General features: G+C 39.0%; 1 protein-coding gene across 1 annotated transcript; it reads left to right on the plus strand.

Annotated features, from left to right (window-relative positions):
- Positions 1-1,403: 1,403 nt before the first annotated feature.
- On the plus strand, positions 1,404-9,445 carry LOC147510506 (putative cellulose synthase A catalytic subunit 1 [UDP-forming]). The gene is made up of 14 exons (XM_086602454.1): positions 1,404-1,657; positions 2,481-2,676; positions 2,802-2,983; positions 3,609-3,729; positions 3,862-4,048; positions 4,145-4,411; positions 4,519-4,864; positions 5,205-5,342; positions 5,430-5,555; positions 5,862-6,074; positions 6,176-6,440; positions 7,667-7,863; positions 7,960-8,310; positions 8,512-9,445. The coding sequence occupies exons 1-14, from the start codon at positions 1,577-1,579 to the stop codon at positions 9,097-9,099; spliced, it is 3,258 nt and encodes a 1,085-aa protein (XP_086458580.1). The 5' UTR covers positions 1,404-1,576; the 3' UTR covers positions 9,100-9,445.
- Positions 9,446-13,677: the final 4,232 nt, after the last annotated feature.

Genomic DNA, 13,677 nt, shown 5'->3' on the forward strand with positions numbered 1-13,677 from the left:
TTTTCTAACTCCAAATGGTGTGGCCATTTTTTTATAAGTCCAAATCCCAAATGACATGGCCACATCGTTTTGGACTCAGTCCAGACGGTATGGCCATGTCGTTTGGGATTTGAACTTTGAAAAAAAAATTCAAAGTTCTATTTTTTGGGCTCTTAACCGGTGTGGCGGGGTCGTTTAGACTAAGTCTCAAACGGTGTGGCCAAGTCGTTTGGGACTTAGTCCAAACGACCTAGGTCGTTTGGACTAGGTCGTTTGGATTAAGTCCCAAATGGTGTGGCCAAGTCGTTTGAGACTTAGTCCAAACGACCTAGCCGGGTCGTTTAAGTTTGGGGTTTCAAATTCAATTTTTTAGGAATCAATGACATACTTGTAATAATTGTTTTTTATTTTGGATTTTTTGAAACCAATGACACATTTGTAATAATCATTTTTTTTTTGGAGTCCGCCAAATACAAACTGGGGTCCGGCAGTAACAAATACCTTTATTAATTAACAACTTTACCTAACTACATAACCCTATAATATGATAATATAAGGTATTTGTTAATGCCGGACCCCGATTTGTTTTGGGCGGACTCCAAAAAAAAAAACAATTATTACAAGTGTGTCATTGGTTTCAAAAAATCCAAAAAAAAAAAACAATTATTACAAGTATGTCATTGATTCTCAAAAAATTGAATTCGAAACCTCAAACTTAAACGACCCGGCTAGGTCGTTTGGACTAAGTCCCAAACAACTTGGCCACACCGTTTGGGACTTATTCCAAACGACCCGGCCACACCGGTCAAGAGCCCAAAAAATAGAATTTTGAATTTTTTTTCAAAGTTCAAATCCTAAACGACATGGCCACACCATCTGGACTGAGTCCAAAACGATGTGACCATGTCATTTGAGATTTGGACTTATAAAAATATGGCCACACCGTTTGGACTTAGAAAAATCCCCAACGATATGGCCACACCGTTTGGACTAAGTCTCCAACGGTATGGTCACTCCGTTTGGACTTAGTTCAAAACGATGTGGCCATGTCGTTTGGGATTTGAAGTTTGAAAAAAAATTCAAAATTCTGTTTTTTGGACTCTTGACCGGTGTGGTTGGGTCGTTTGGAATAAGTCCCAAACGGTGTGGCCAAGTCATTTAGGACTTAGTCAAACGACCTGGCCAATCGTTTAAGTTTAAGGTTTTCAAATTCAATTTTTGGGGCCGAAATTGATATTTGTAATAATTGTTTTTTTTTTAGATTTTTTGAAACCAATGACATACTTGTAATAATTGTTTATTTTTTAGAGTTCGCCCCCACACAAAGTGGGATCCGGCAGTAATAGGACCCTAATATAAACTAGTGGGACCCAGTTACCGGATCAACCGGTTAAACCTTTTTCTCATTATTCAATCTTTAAAAACAAAAGGAAAAAATGGACAGTGACAAAAAGTGAGATAAAAGCAGTGGAGAGCAAATGGAAGATTGATTGATTCATGGGTGAAGAATCCCATTGAAGAACTAATTTTCCTTGTACTCATTTCTCCACTTTTGATTTCATTCACTCTTGATAAAAAAAAAAAAAAAAATCTGATCATGGAAGCTAAAGCTGGAATGGTAGCTGGGTCACATAAAAGAAATGAGTTTGTTATGATTCGTAACGAAGGAGAACTTGGGGTGTGTTTAATTTTTCATTCTCATTAAATAATTCTGTTAAAAAAATGATCTTTATGTCTGTTTTCATATATGTTTTGAAATTATAGTGTTTGAAGTATTTGATAGTGGGAATTGAGTTGGTTTATGGATCTTGTATGTGGAATTGGACAATGGGTGTTAATTAATTGTTGAATTGTGATGAGTTTGTAGCTCAGACTATTACTAATTGTTGTAATTGGTGTTTTGGCATTAGTCGTTAAAGATGGAGTGTTGTTAGTTAGATTTTTTTTTCTATTTTAGGGAGTTGTTCTTTTTCTAAATTCAGCTCAGATCTCAAGAGTTTTTACTCTTTTTTTTTTGTTATGTCATGTGTTTGTATTAAAGAGTTGAAGTTGAGGTTTGATAGATCAGTTCACTGAGGTTTATGTTTTCTGGGTTTTGAGATTGGATCTACTTTTTGCATTGTAATTTAACTTACATTTACTGGTTTGATTTGTTGATTCAGTTCAGCTTGTGTTTTGGATGTTGTGTTGTTTGCTTTAGTACGAAATTGAATCAGTGAGATGTAGTATTTGGTATTGAATTAGATAGAAGTATGAATCTAGGTCCCCTATTTGATTGCATGCATGCTTACTTGAGACTTTCAGCAAAGATCTAGTGTAAATCTAGATGGAATAGATTGTCCGTGAATCCCGTGAATGAATCGTGCTTTAATTGGTTTAGCTGTGTTTATATTTTTTTTCTTTCTTCCTGTGTTCAACTTTGCACTCAGGACTTTGATTCAAATGTTTGGTTTCATCAGTCTGCTATGAGTTCTTATATCTTTTCTTTTTGTGAATTGCAGACCAAGACCTTGAAGCCTTTGAATGGACAAGTGTGTCAAATCTGTGGAGATACTGTTGGGTTTACAGCTGCAGGTGATGTATTTGTCGCGTGCAATGAGTGTGCCTTCCCTGTCTGCCGGGCTTGTTATGAATATGAACGAAAAGATGGCAACCAGGCTTGTCCCCAGTGCAAGACTAGATACAAGAGGCACAAAGGTTAGCTTTCTGTTTCTTGCTGAAGTTCTATGGTTAGTTTTAATATCGTTATTGGTTATTCGGCATTTATTTTTTATCTAAAACATTAATTTGGAGATTAAGTAGATGATATCTGCAAATTGTAGGGAGTCCTAGAGTGGAAGGAGATGATGATGAGGACGATATTGATGACTTGGAGAATGAGTTTAATTACAATCTGAACAATGGAAAAACATTGCGGGCATGGCAAGGCGAAGATGTAGACCTTTCTTCTTCCTCTAGACACGAGTCTCAGCACCCAATTCCACTTCTTACCCACGGACAGCCGGTAGGTTGACCAAATTACTAACCATTTCGTTTCTTGGGTGTTTGGGTGTATTTCATGTGGTGTACATACTGTGTTTAGTGTTTACGTTCCCATAATTTCTCACTGAAATCATTCCAGTCGTATACTTGTATTGTATGATGCCATTGTTCATTAAACATACTGGCGTGAAATTTTGATTTCATTTATCCTAATTGATTTTAGACATGACATCTGATTCTGTGCGTTAAAGTTTCCCTTCTGCATTTGATTATTCATATAATCATATATTTTAATATTTCATGTGCATGTTATCAGGTAGTTGGTACTTGGTACTTGGTACTGCATGTCTGCATAAGCTACTGAGACATGGTGTCCAAAAAAAAGTTCGGGAAGTTCGATAACATTTTCACCTTGTGCATCCCTGATTGGTCTTGAGCTAGTTTTTCTCTTTTTCGTCTCATTCTGATATATCATAGGTACAACAAGAAATAAAATGGGAACTTAAGGACCTTCTGTACTTGACGTAAAAGCAGTCACCACTTTTCTATGTTCAATAAATGAAGTGTTAAATTTCATACTCCGATATTAACTTCAAATTTATGCAAGTAAACACCTCTTTACTTACCCAGAAATCCTACCTTTTCAGCTCTCTGGGGAAATGCCCGTCACACCTGACAACCAATCTGTTAGAACTACACACTCAGGTCCTTTGGGTTCTGGTGAAAAGCGTGTTCATTCACTTCCTTATATTGATCCAAGCACACCAGGTATTGTTGGGGCGTGGGTTCTCAAATAGCTGAAGTTTCTGATATTAACTAAAAAGAATAGAAGAAAGAGTTGTTCTTTGCTTCTTATAGAATACTCTTTTCCTAATTCTGTTTATTGTGTCTGGTAACCAGTTCCAGTTAGAATAGTTGACCCTACTAAGGACTTGAATTCGTATGGCCTTGGGAATGTTGACTGGAAAGAAAGAGTTGAAGGATGGAAACTCAAACAGGAGAAAAACATGATGCAAATGACCAACAGATACACTGATGGAAAGGGAGATCTGGAAGGCACTGGTTCAAATGGTGAAGATATGCAAATGTGAGTGAGGATAATTTTCAATTATGCCAAGATTATCAAATGTATTGCATGAATGACCATTATATTGATCATTGTGTTTATTTCCCTGCGCTGCAGAGCTGATGATGCTCGTCAACCCATGAGCCGAGTGGTGCCTATTCCTTCTGCCCACATCACACCTTATCGTGTAGTAATCATACTTCGGCTTATTATCTTGGGTTTCTTCATGCAATACCGTACAACCCACCCTGTCAAGGATGCTTACCCATTGTGGCTGACATCAGTTATTTGTGAGATTTGGTTTGCTTTGTCGTGGCTTCTCGATCAGTTTCCAAAATGGTCTCCTGTCAATCGTGAAACGTACCTTGACAGGCTCGCTCTGAGGTTAGATAACTTGAACATGTGACAATGCTTTTCATTGTTTGTAGTTCTGTATGTGCTATGTTACTTGTAGAATATATTTTTCCTTATACTACGTTTCAATCTGACAGGTTTGATCGGGAAGGGGAACCTTCACAATTAGCTCCAGTTGATGTCTTTGTTAGTACAGTTGACCCACTTAAAGAGCCTCCGCTTGTTACAGCCAATACAGTGTTGTCCATACTTGCTGTGGATTACCCTGTGGACAAAGTCTCATGCTATGTTTCAGATGATGGATCAGCAATGTTGACATTTGAAGCCCTATCTGAAACCTCAGAATTCGCAAGGAAGTGGGTGCCATTCTGCAAGAAGCACAGTATTGAACCTAGAGCCCCTGAGTTCTACTTTGCCCAAAAGATAGATTACTTGAAGGATAAAATACAACCTTCTTTTGTGAAAGAGCGCAGAGCAATGAAGGTAAGCCATAAACTGTCAAAGTGTCAAGTCAATAAAACCAGCAACTCCCCACTTTATTTTACCAGATAAGATTGAAAAGAGAAATAGCAAACAATAAAATAAAATTGGAACCACTTGATTTGCGACAGAATAAAAATCCTGCTTACCGTAGATGATCTCACTATTTTACAAGCATCATTTGACAACCCAACTTCGGATTCAATCAAAATTGTTCTTTCAAAAGGTTGAGACTGCAATACGATTAGAATGCACTTCTCAGTTTATTTATCTATGCTATATTATTAGTATATTTCTCCACATTGAATTTCACAACTCATAGAATGTAAGGATGCCATTGCAGCGGGAATATGAAGAATTTAAGGTACGAATTAATGCCCTTGTAGCCAAAGCTCAGAAAATGCCTGAAGAAGGTTGGACTATGCAAGATGGTACTCCTTGGCCTGGAAATAATCCCAGGGATCACCCTGGCATGATCCAGGTATTAAGACTAGATTATGATTCTTTAGTATTAGGTCGTTCTGTATGTTAATCTTTGTTGTTATATGCTTATGCTTGTGTTATGCAGGTTTTCTTAGGCCACAGTGGAGGGCTTGATATGGATGGTAACGAGCTTCCTCGACTTGTATATGTTTCTCGTGAAAAGCGTCCTGGCTTTCAGCACCACAAGAAAGCTGGAGCAATGAATGCATTGGTTTGTGAATTGTGTTCTCGAAAACTTTTTTCCATTTTACCAACTTTTAAGTTGATGGTAGCTAGTATCAACAGTTACACCCTTCCCCATAATATCTGCAAATTACCCATGAGGTAGCACTTGGATGAGCAATGACCTGACCCTAATAATAGGTCAACCCATATTTCCACATCACTATCAGGGCATTGATTATTGATTCATGCACTGTTGTTGGGTGTAGATGAGGTTCCACTGGAGTGTTAATACTTTCAATTCCGTCTGTACTAAGCTATTCATGAAATGATTAAATTGGTCTTTATTATCCAGATTCGAGTGTCAGCTGTTCTTACCAATGGCGCCTATCTTTTGAATGTGGATTGTGATCACTACTTCAACAACAGCAAAGCCATTCGAGAAGCTATGTGTTTCATGATGGATCCTGCATTGGGAAGGAAAACCTGCTATGTCCAGTTCCCACAACGATTTGATGGCATTGATCTTCATGATCGATATGCTAATCGCAACATTGTTTTCTTTGATGTACGATCTTTCAATCTAAACATATTCATCTCCGCTTTCATGCGTGCGATTTGGTATATTTTTTCTTCCCCCTAATTGGCGTTATTTTTTTATTTTCGCAGATCAATTTGAAAGGTTTGGATGGCATTCAGGGTCCAGTTTATGTGGGAACAGGATGTTGTTTCAACAGGCAAGCTTTATATGGGTATGATCCGGTGTTAACTGAGGCCGACTTGGAACCAAACATCATTGTGAAGAGTTGTTGTGGAGGAAGAAAGAAGAAAGGTGGAAATAAGAAGTACATTGATAGTAAGAAGCGTGCAATGAGAAGGACTGAGTCCACTGTCCCAATTTTCAACATGGAAGACATTGATGAGGGTGTGGAGGGTAGGTTTTCAGAACAATATGTACCTTTTCATGTTCATAAATTTAGATTTTCCCTATCCTATAAAACCGTAAAAAAATTGGATAACAACAGATTCTGACATGGGGGAACCCAGACCCTCTGAATTACCCACTGATGTAGATAAGTTTCCCCGACTTTGCTTCATAAAAAGCCGTCACATTGACGCAGATTCGCGTGTCGGTGTCCAACGCGGATACGGAGTGTCCAACACATGACCTATATGAAGTATTACACGGAGACACGACTAATTAAAAAAAAGATGACTATTACTATTATTTAGTTACACAACTAATTCTTGGGCTTATAAGACCTTACAAAGTGGTTCCTTACAAACAAGTAAATATGAAAGTGGTATATCATGAGGTTGTAACTGTGTTAATATATTATTTTCTTAGTCTTTCAGGGTATAGAATAAACCCGGGTTTTAAATGGTATGCTGTCCGTGTGTCTGTGTGTCCGACACTAATTTTTCTAAGAATTAGAAGTGTTCATGTGACTTTGATAAAAAGAACATTCAATCTTCCGTTCTATTCTTTGTTCACAAGACATTTTGTTTGTAACTTTACTTGATTTAACTTCATTTTCTTGTAGAATTTTTCCATTTTTTAAAAGTTCCGAGGCTTACCTCTAAGGTTAGCCTTGAGCTTCAAGGAGCCTTACTCCTCGCATCTTAAAGGCATTCTTTAAACGTTGATTTGATTTATTCAGATATGTCCCTGGACAAAACTTTGCTGCATGCAGGCATTTCTTTTAAAAAAGAATGAAAAAAGCATGGGTCCAAAAAATTGATGAGAATAATGCTGTAATATTGCAGCCTATAATTAACTGCTGTTCTGGTATTTGAAATGTAACTCTACCAATATTTGGTCAATGCAGTCCTAGTGCAATGTGCTGTGGCAGTAGTGGGTGGTTTGACCAACACCTTAGGTTGTGTGCTGACAATAATTATGCATTCTTCATGGAAATTATCTGCAGCAAAAATTTGCCAATACTATAACGTCCCTATGAAGAGTCGACTAGAAGTTATGACAGTCTGGACCATTGACTTCAGCATTAGGTTGGATATAGAGCTGGTTGGGTAGAGTTTTCAGATTTTGCAGTTTTCTAGTGAAAATAATCTCCCACATAACTACGAATAAAATGTTGTTTTAGACCATGTTTACCGCACCCAAGATAAATTGTTCATGATATTCACAATGTTTTACAGGCTATGATGAGGAGAGATCACTACTTATGTCTCAGAAAAGCTTAGAAAAGAGATTTGGCCAGTCTCCAGTTTTTATTGCGTCCACCTTCATGGAGCAAGGAGGTATTCCACAATCAACCAATCCTGCTTCTCTATTGAAAGAAGCAATCCATGTTATTAGCTGTGGTTATGAGGACAAGTCTGAATGGGGCAAAGAGGTGAGCTGAAATAGCACCGAGTGTTACCTGTCTTGTTACTCACTGTAACCTGTGTGAAACAAATTTGACTAATGCCTTTCTTTTCACTGCAATCAGATTGGGTGGATATATGGTTCTGTGACTGAGGATATTCTAACTGGATTTAAGATGCATGCTCGAGGATGGCAATCTATCTATTGCATGCCGCCTCGCCCTGCATTTAAAGGATCTGCACCTATCAATCTTTCAGATCGTCTGAATCAGGTTCTTCGATGGGCCCTAGGATCAGTTGAGATTCTTCTGAGTAGGCATTGTCCCATATGGTATGGTTATAGTGGAAGACTTAAGCTGCTGGAGAGACTGGCCTACATTAACACCATTGTTTACCCACTCACCTCCATTCCGCTGCTTGCCTACTGTATACTTCCAGCTGTCTGCCTTCTCACTGGAAAATTTATAATTCCCGAGGTTAGAGAAAATTCATCTGATGAATCTTTACATCAATTCTATCTTTTTTTTTGTACACGTGTAAGATATGCGCCTGCATGTTACTGTCATGTGTGAAATTAGTATCTCACTCAGTATTGATTGGTGAGCATCTAGTCTGTTTCTTTTTCCATCTTCCTTAAAAAAGCATGAGACTTAGAAAGCTTATCCTTAACTATGCAGATAAGTAACTTTGCTAGCATGTGGTTCATTCTGCTCTTCTGTTCCATCTTTGCAACTGGAATTTTGGAGCTCCGGTGGAGTGGAGTTGGGATTGATGACTGGTGGAGAAACGAACAGTTCTGGGTCATTGGTGGTACATCAGCACATCTCTTTGCTGTCTTCCAGGGGCTGCTGAAGGTGCTTGCTGGTATTGACACCAACTTCACTGTCACATCGAAGGCATCTGATGAGGATGGGGACTTTGCCGAGTTATATGTGTTCAAATGGACAGCGTTGCTGATTCCTCCAACCACTGTTCTTATTGTGAATATGGTTGGTATTGTAGCAGGTGTTTCGTATGCAATAAACAGTGGGTACCAATCATGGGGCCCTCTCTTTGGAAAGCTTTTCTTTGCTATATGGGTCATTGTGCATCTGTATCCTTTCTTGAAGGGTTTGTTGGGTAGGCAAAACCGTACTCCCACGATTGTCATTGTCTGGTCGCTCCTCCTTGCTTCAATCTTTTCATTACTGTGGGTGCGCATCGACCCCTTTACTTCAGATACTCAAAAAGCAGCTTCCAACAGTCAATGTGGTATCAACTGCTAGTTCCCTCAAAAGCCATTCTTTTTGAAGTCGTCTTTTCCCAATGTAGCTTGCCCTTGTGTATATAACTTGACATTGCACCACTTCGCTGGTCCAAGTTATTTATGTTCTGTTGTCTATTTATTATGTATGTAGAGGGGAGTACGAAGGGGAGTACGAAGGGTAAGACAGCAGAGCACCTTTTTCGTTTGTTCTGTTTATTCTATATGTATTGATGTGGGTCGTATTTGTTCATCTGAGAATTGTTTATTATGGTACTGTTAGGTTAGTGAGGAAAAATCAGATGAACTTCATTCCTTCTTTTTGTATTTGATGATACAAATCATGCAAGTTGTTATGCCTGCAAAAACTTGGGGTCTCCTCTACACGTTTGCTACAAAAACGTACAGACATTCGTGTCCGTATTCTCCCTGCGAAGAATCTTTTCTGGGTTTCAGTGTGTGTAGACAGTAACAGACTACAAGACCAAATGGAGTAGAAATGAGTGCTACAACGACAAAAGACAGAAGAATGACTGTTAATGAGATGGAGCTGTTGCAGAATTAAACTAAAACGATAATTAAACGGGGCCATCATTATGCACGTGCAGTGTGGTAAAGCAGTGTTTGTAATGTCTTTAGCGATCCATGTTCTATAAGCAGAGCACTAGAACGCCACTTTAAACTCTCTTCTTCTCACTTGTCAGACGCATTCAGCGGATTCAAAGCAGCTACAGATGATAGTTTATGGCGATGAGAGATCAAGAAAGTGACGTCGACAACAATGAACAAAGATGATGTTTCTCCGAAAACCATGGAACTATGGAAGAGGCAGCATTGAATGGGTGCATTACTGCATAGGAAATGGCTAACCCAATAGTTATTGTTGAAGATAAAAAAAAGGGTGAACTAGTGTTACCCCCTACTAGATGAGCCAATTAGGATTTCCCCACTAGATGGGAAATTAGGATCTCCCCCCTAAATATACACACAAAAATTTCGGTTAATTCCAGATAGGGAAAATCCTAATTGGCTCATCTAGTGGGGGTAATATTGGTTAATCCTAAAAAAAAATACTACCCAACTGCCGAAGAAGTTTATGGTGAAGATATTAAAACCACTTGTTATGGATGAAGATGAATTACCACGTGAACGACCAATTTTTAAACCTGTTGGAAATATTAAGCTTGGGGTTAAAGATTCGTCAACTATGTTTCAACGGATTTTTTACTGGTCTTATGTGGAATCCTACTTTGGTTAGGAACGTAGCTCTTGTAGTCTTGTGGGACACTTCCAGCATGGAAAAATATTTTTCATGGATATGTTAGTTGTGTTAAATCATGAATTGTGCCAAAACTTAATTATAGTAGCACAATTCATGATTTTGCAAGTTAACAAACATCATGTATCGACTTTTGATTCGAATGGAGCGAAACACATGAGGTACATGGTGCTCGGATTGATGAACAAGAGGGGAGAATTTCTATTAAGGTTTAGGCAGTGCATATGTCTTTGGAAGAGTGTAATGCTAAGTCCTATTGCTGCAACATTATGTGTACTCCTGGTCACGTTAATCTTTGAACGAGATAACTGCTGCTTGACTGCTTGCTGATGGAGCGGTTTTGGTTGTTTATGCTGCAGAAGGAGTAACGCCAGAGAGGGCTATACGCCATGAAATTTAAGAGCGTCTTCCTGTTGTAGTTGTAACCAATAAAGTTGACGGGCCGGTAACTGAACTCAAGCTTCCACCCAATGATGCATACTACAAGCCAAAGGTGTTGGGGTTATACACCGATACCAATCGATTTCCCACTACACAGATAATTTGTATTTGAATAATAACAACTCTAGACAGCAATCTAAATATTCCCTACAACCAAACTAACATGCCCAACTCGTTAAACAACTATTAACAACATATAATAATGTAAAACAGTAAAAGCAAACCACAACACAAAGATATACCGTGGTTCGGCCAATGGTGCCTACTTCTACAAGAGCTAATCTTTTTATAAAGTGGGAAGGAAGATTACAATCACTCTTTGCAGTCTCTCACCTTACTAGATCACTCCTCTCTCTTTACAAGCTTGTCTTTTTGTAAATGTTATCTCTCAATCTTGATAGCTTCCAAGATTGGGTTTTCTCTTACTTCTGTGTTGTCTCCCGTGTATTACGTTTTGCCAAAAACCCCAACCTTTATTGCAAACTCGCAGTCCACAAAAATAGAATTCTCCGAAAAATAGGCATGAGCGCGAGTCGTGCTCAGGCTTCTGTACGCAAGCAGAAATCCTTTTCTCCTCATGTGAGGGATAACTTCAACAATCTCCCCCTCCCAAACAGTGTGTCCAAATCACCAGGAGGAGTCTGCTACCATTCCGGCAGTAGCACAACAAACATCAAACTTACCTTCCATTAAGACTTTGGTCATCATATCCGACCCGTTCTTGTCGGTATGGATCTTCTCGATACACAAATACTTGTCTTCGAGTACTTCTCTAATCCAATGATAACGCACATGTATGTGCTTGGATCTAGAATGAAAACTCGGATTCTTTCTCAAATGGATGGCGCTCTGACTGTCACATAGAACTACAAACTGTTTCTGCTTTAGCCCTAGTTCGTCAAAGAACCTCTTCATCCATAACATCTCTTTGCAACACTCAGTGGCTGCAATATACTCGGCTTCTGTAATGGAGAAGGCAACACACTTTTGCAACTTAGATTGTCAAGAAACTGCTCCCCCTGCAAAAGTAACCAGATAACCGGAGGTGGACTTCATCGAGTCAACATCACCTGCCATGTCTGCATCAATGTAGCCTTCAAGTAAGGGCTTACTTCCACCAAAACACAAACACGATTTGGAAGTGTCCTTGAGATATCTCAATATCCACTTAACACCTTCCCAATGTTCTTTCCCCGGATTTGACAGAAATCAGCTTACAACACCAACGACGAAAGCAATATCCGGTCTTGTACACACCATTACATACATCAAGCTGCCTACTGCGGATGCATAAGGAATCTTTTCCATTTGACTCTGCTCATGCTCACCATTTGGACACATCTCTTTGGTCATGCGGGCCCCAAACAAAACGGACAACCGACCGGCAGCGATCCATGTTGAATCTCTTCAACATCTTCTCAATGTAGCTTTCTTGAGAAAGCCACAACTTCTCACTCTTTCTGTCACGAGTGATCTGCATCCCAAGTATCTGCTTTGCTTTACCCAAATCCTTCATCTCAAAGGACTTACTCAAGTCTTTCTTCAGCTTGGATATCTTGTTGATGTTTGGGCCAACTATCAACATATCATCCACATACAACAAGAGCACTATGAAATCCCTATATGGAAATCTTTGAACAAATACACAATGATCGGAAGTAGACTTTTTGTATCCTTGCTTCGCCATAAAGGAATCAAACTTTATGTACCACTGTCTCGGTGCTTACTTCAACCCATACAAGCTCTTTATCAATTTGCATACTAGGTGCTCCTTGCCTTTGATCTCAAACCCCTCTGGCTGGTCCATGTAGACATCTTTTTCAAGGTCTCCATGAAGAAAAGTTGTCTTAACATCTAGCTGCTCAACCTCTAGGTTCACACTTGCGGTCATACCCAATACCACCTGGATAGAAGTCATCTTCACTACAGGAGAGAAAATCTCATCAAAATCAATTCCTTTCCTTTGACCGAATCCCTTCACAACAAGGCGAGCTTTGTGCCTTGGGTGTGGATTATTCTCCTCATGCTTCACTTTGTAAATCCACTTATTCTTGAAAACTTTTCTTCCTGTCGGTTTCTCAACTAACTCATAAGTGTGATTCTTATGCAAAGAATTCATCTCGTCATGCATGGCCTTCAACCACTTCTCTTTGTCTGTATCTTCAAGTGCCTCTTGATAGTACATAGGTTCCCCACCATCAAATAGTAAAACATACATATGTGGTGGATACCTGGTTGAAGCTAGTCTCTCTCTGTTTGACCTCCTTGCCCCATCTGCTGGTGCCTCAAGAGGATGCACTTCTGCTTGCTTTGGTGGCGGTTCATGCATTTGATATGCATCTTCTATACCAATAGGTTCTATCCCATCATGAGCAATAGGATTCTCATCATGAGCTTCAAACTCATAGTTCTCTGCATTCTCAATGCCTTCTGCACGTTCCACAGTAGGACCTTCTAGTTCTGAATCAACAAGATCATTGGTGAAAGCCTGTAGCTTCTCACCCTCCTCAAAGTCTGCTATGGTTTGTGATCTATACACTTCTACGGTCTTGAGATAAGAATAACTCGATTCCGCTTGGTGTAGACTTCAAATCTTTACTCACATATTCGTGCATATAGTTTAAATAAGGGTTTCGAACCAATCTAAGTTCAAAGACAACATACAAATTTCTAATACCCTAAGCTCGGAAACATAGTGAGTAAGTTTCTTATTTTACTTTATGACAAACATGGTTGGTTATACTAAACTACTTGGTTTCCTTCTAGGTTTTTAAGTCTACTTAACATGCAAACTACAATAAAATGAAAATCGATTTATAAAAGTATGGAGGGAGTAAATCCACTCATGTTTTGAAACACCCTTCTTGCTTGACTCTAGTT

This window comes from Coptis chinensis, chromosome 3, assembly GCF_015680905.1.
Source record: "Coptis chinensis isolate HL-2020 chromosome 3, ASM1568090v1, whole genome shotgun sequence".
Classification (NCBI taxonomy): domain Eukaryota; kingdom Viridiplantae; phylum Streptophyta; class Magnoliopsida; order Ranunculales; family Ranunculaceae; genus Coptis; species Coptis chinensis.

Excerpts from the sequence above, each read along its gene's own strand:
- LOC147510506 (XM_086602454.1), top strand. The coding sequence starts at position 1,577 with ATGGAAGCTAAAGCTGGAATGGTAGCTGGGTCACATAAAAGAAATGAG. Across the intron at positions 1,658-2,480 it reads GTAACGAAGGAGAACTTGGG|ACCAAGACCTTGAAGCCTTT; the intron begins GTGTGTTTAATT and ends TGTGAATTGCAG. Across the intron at positions 5,556-5,861 it reads CTGGAGCAATGAATGCATTG|ATTCGAGTGTCAGCTGTTCT; the intron begins GTTTGTGAATTG and ends TTTATTATCCAG.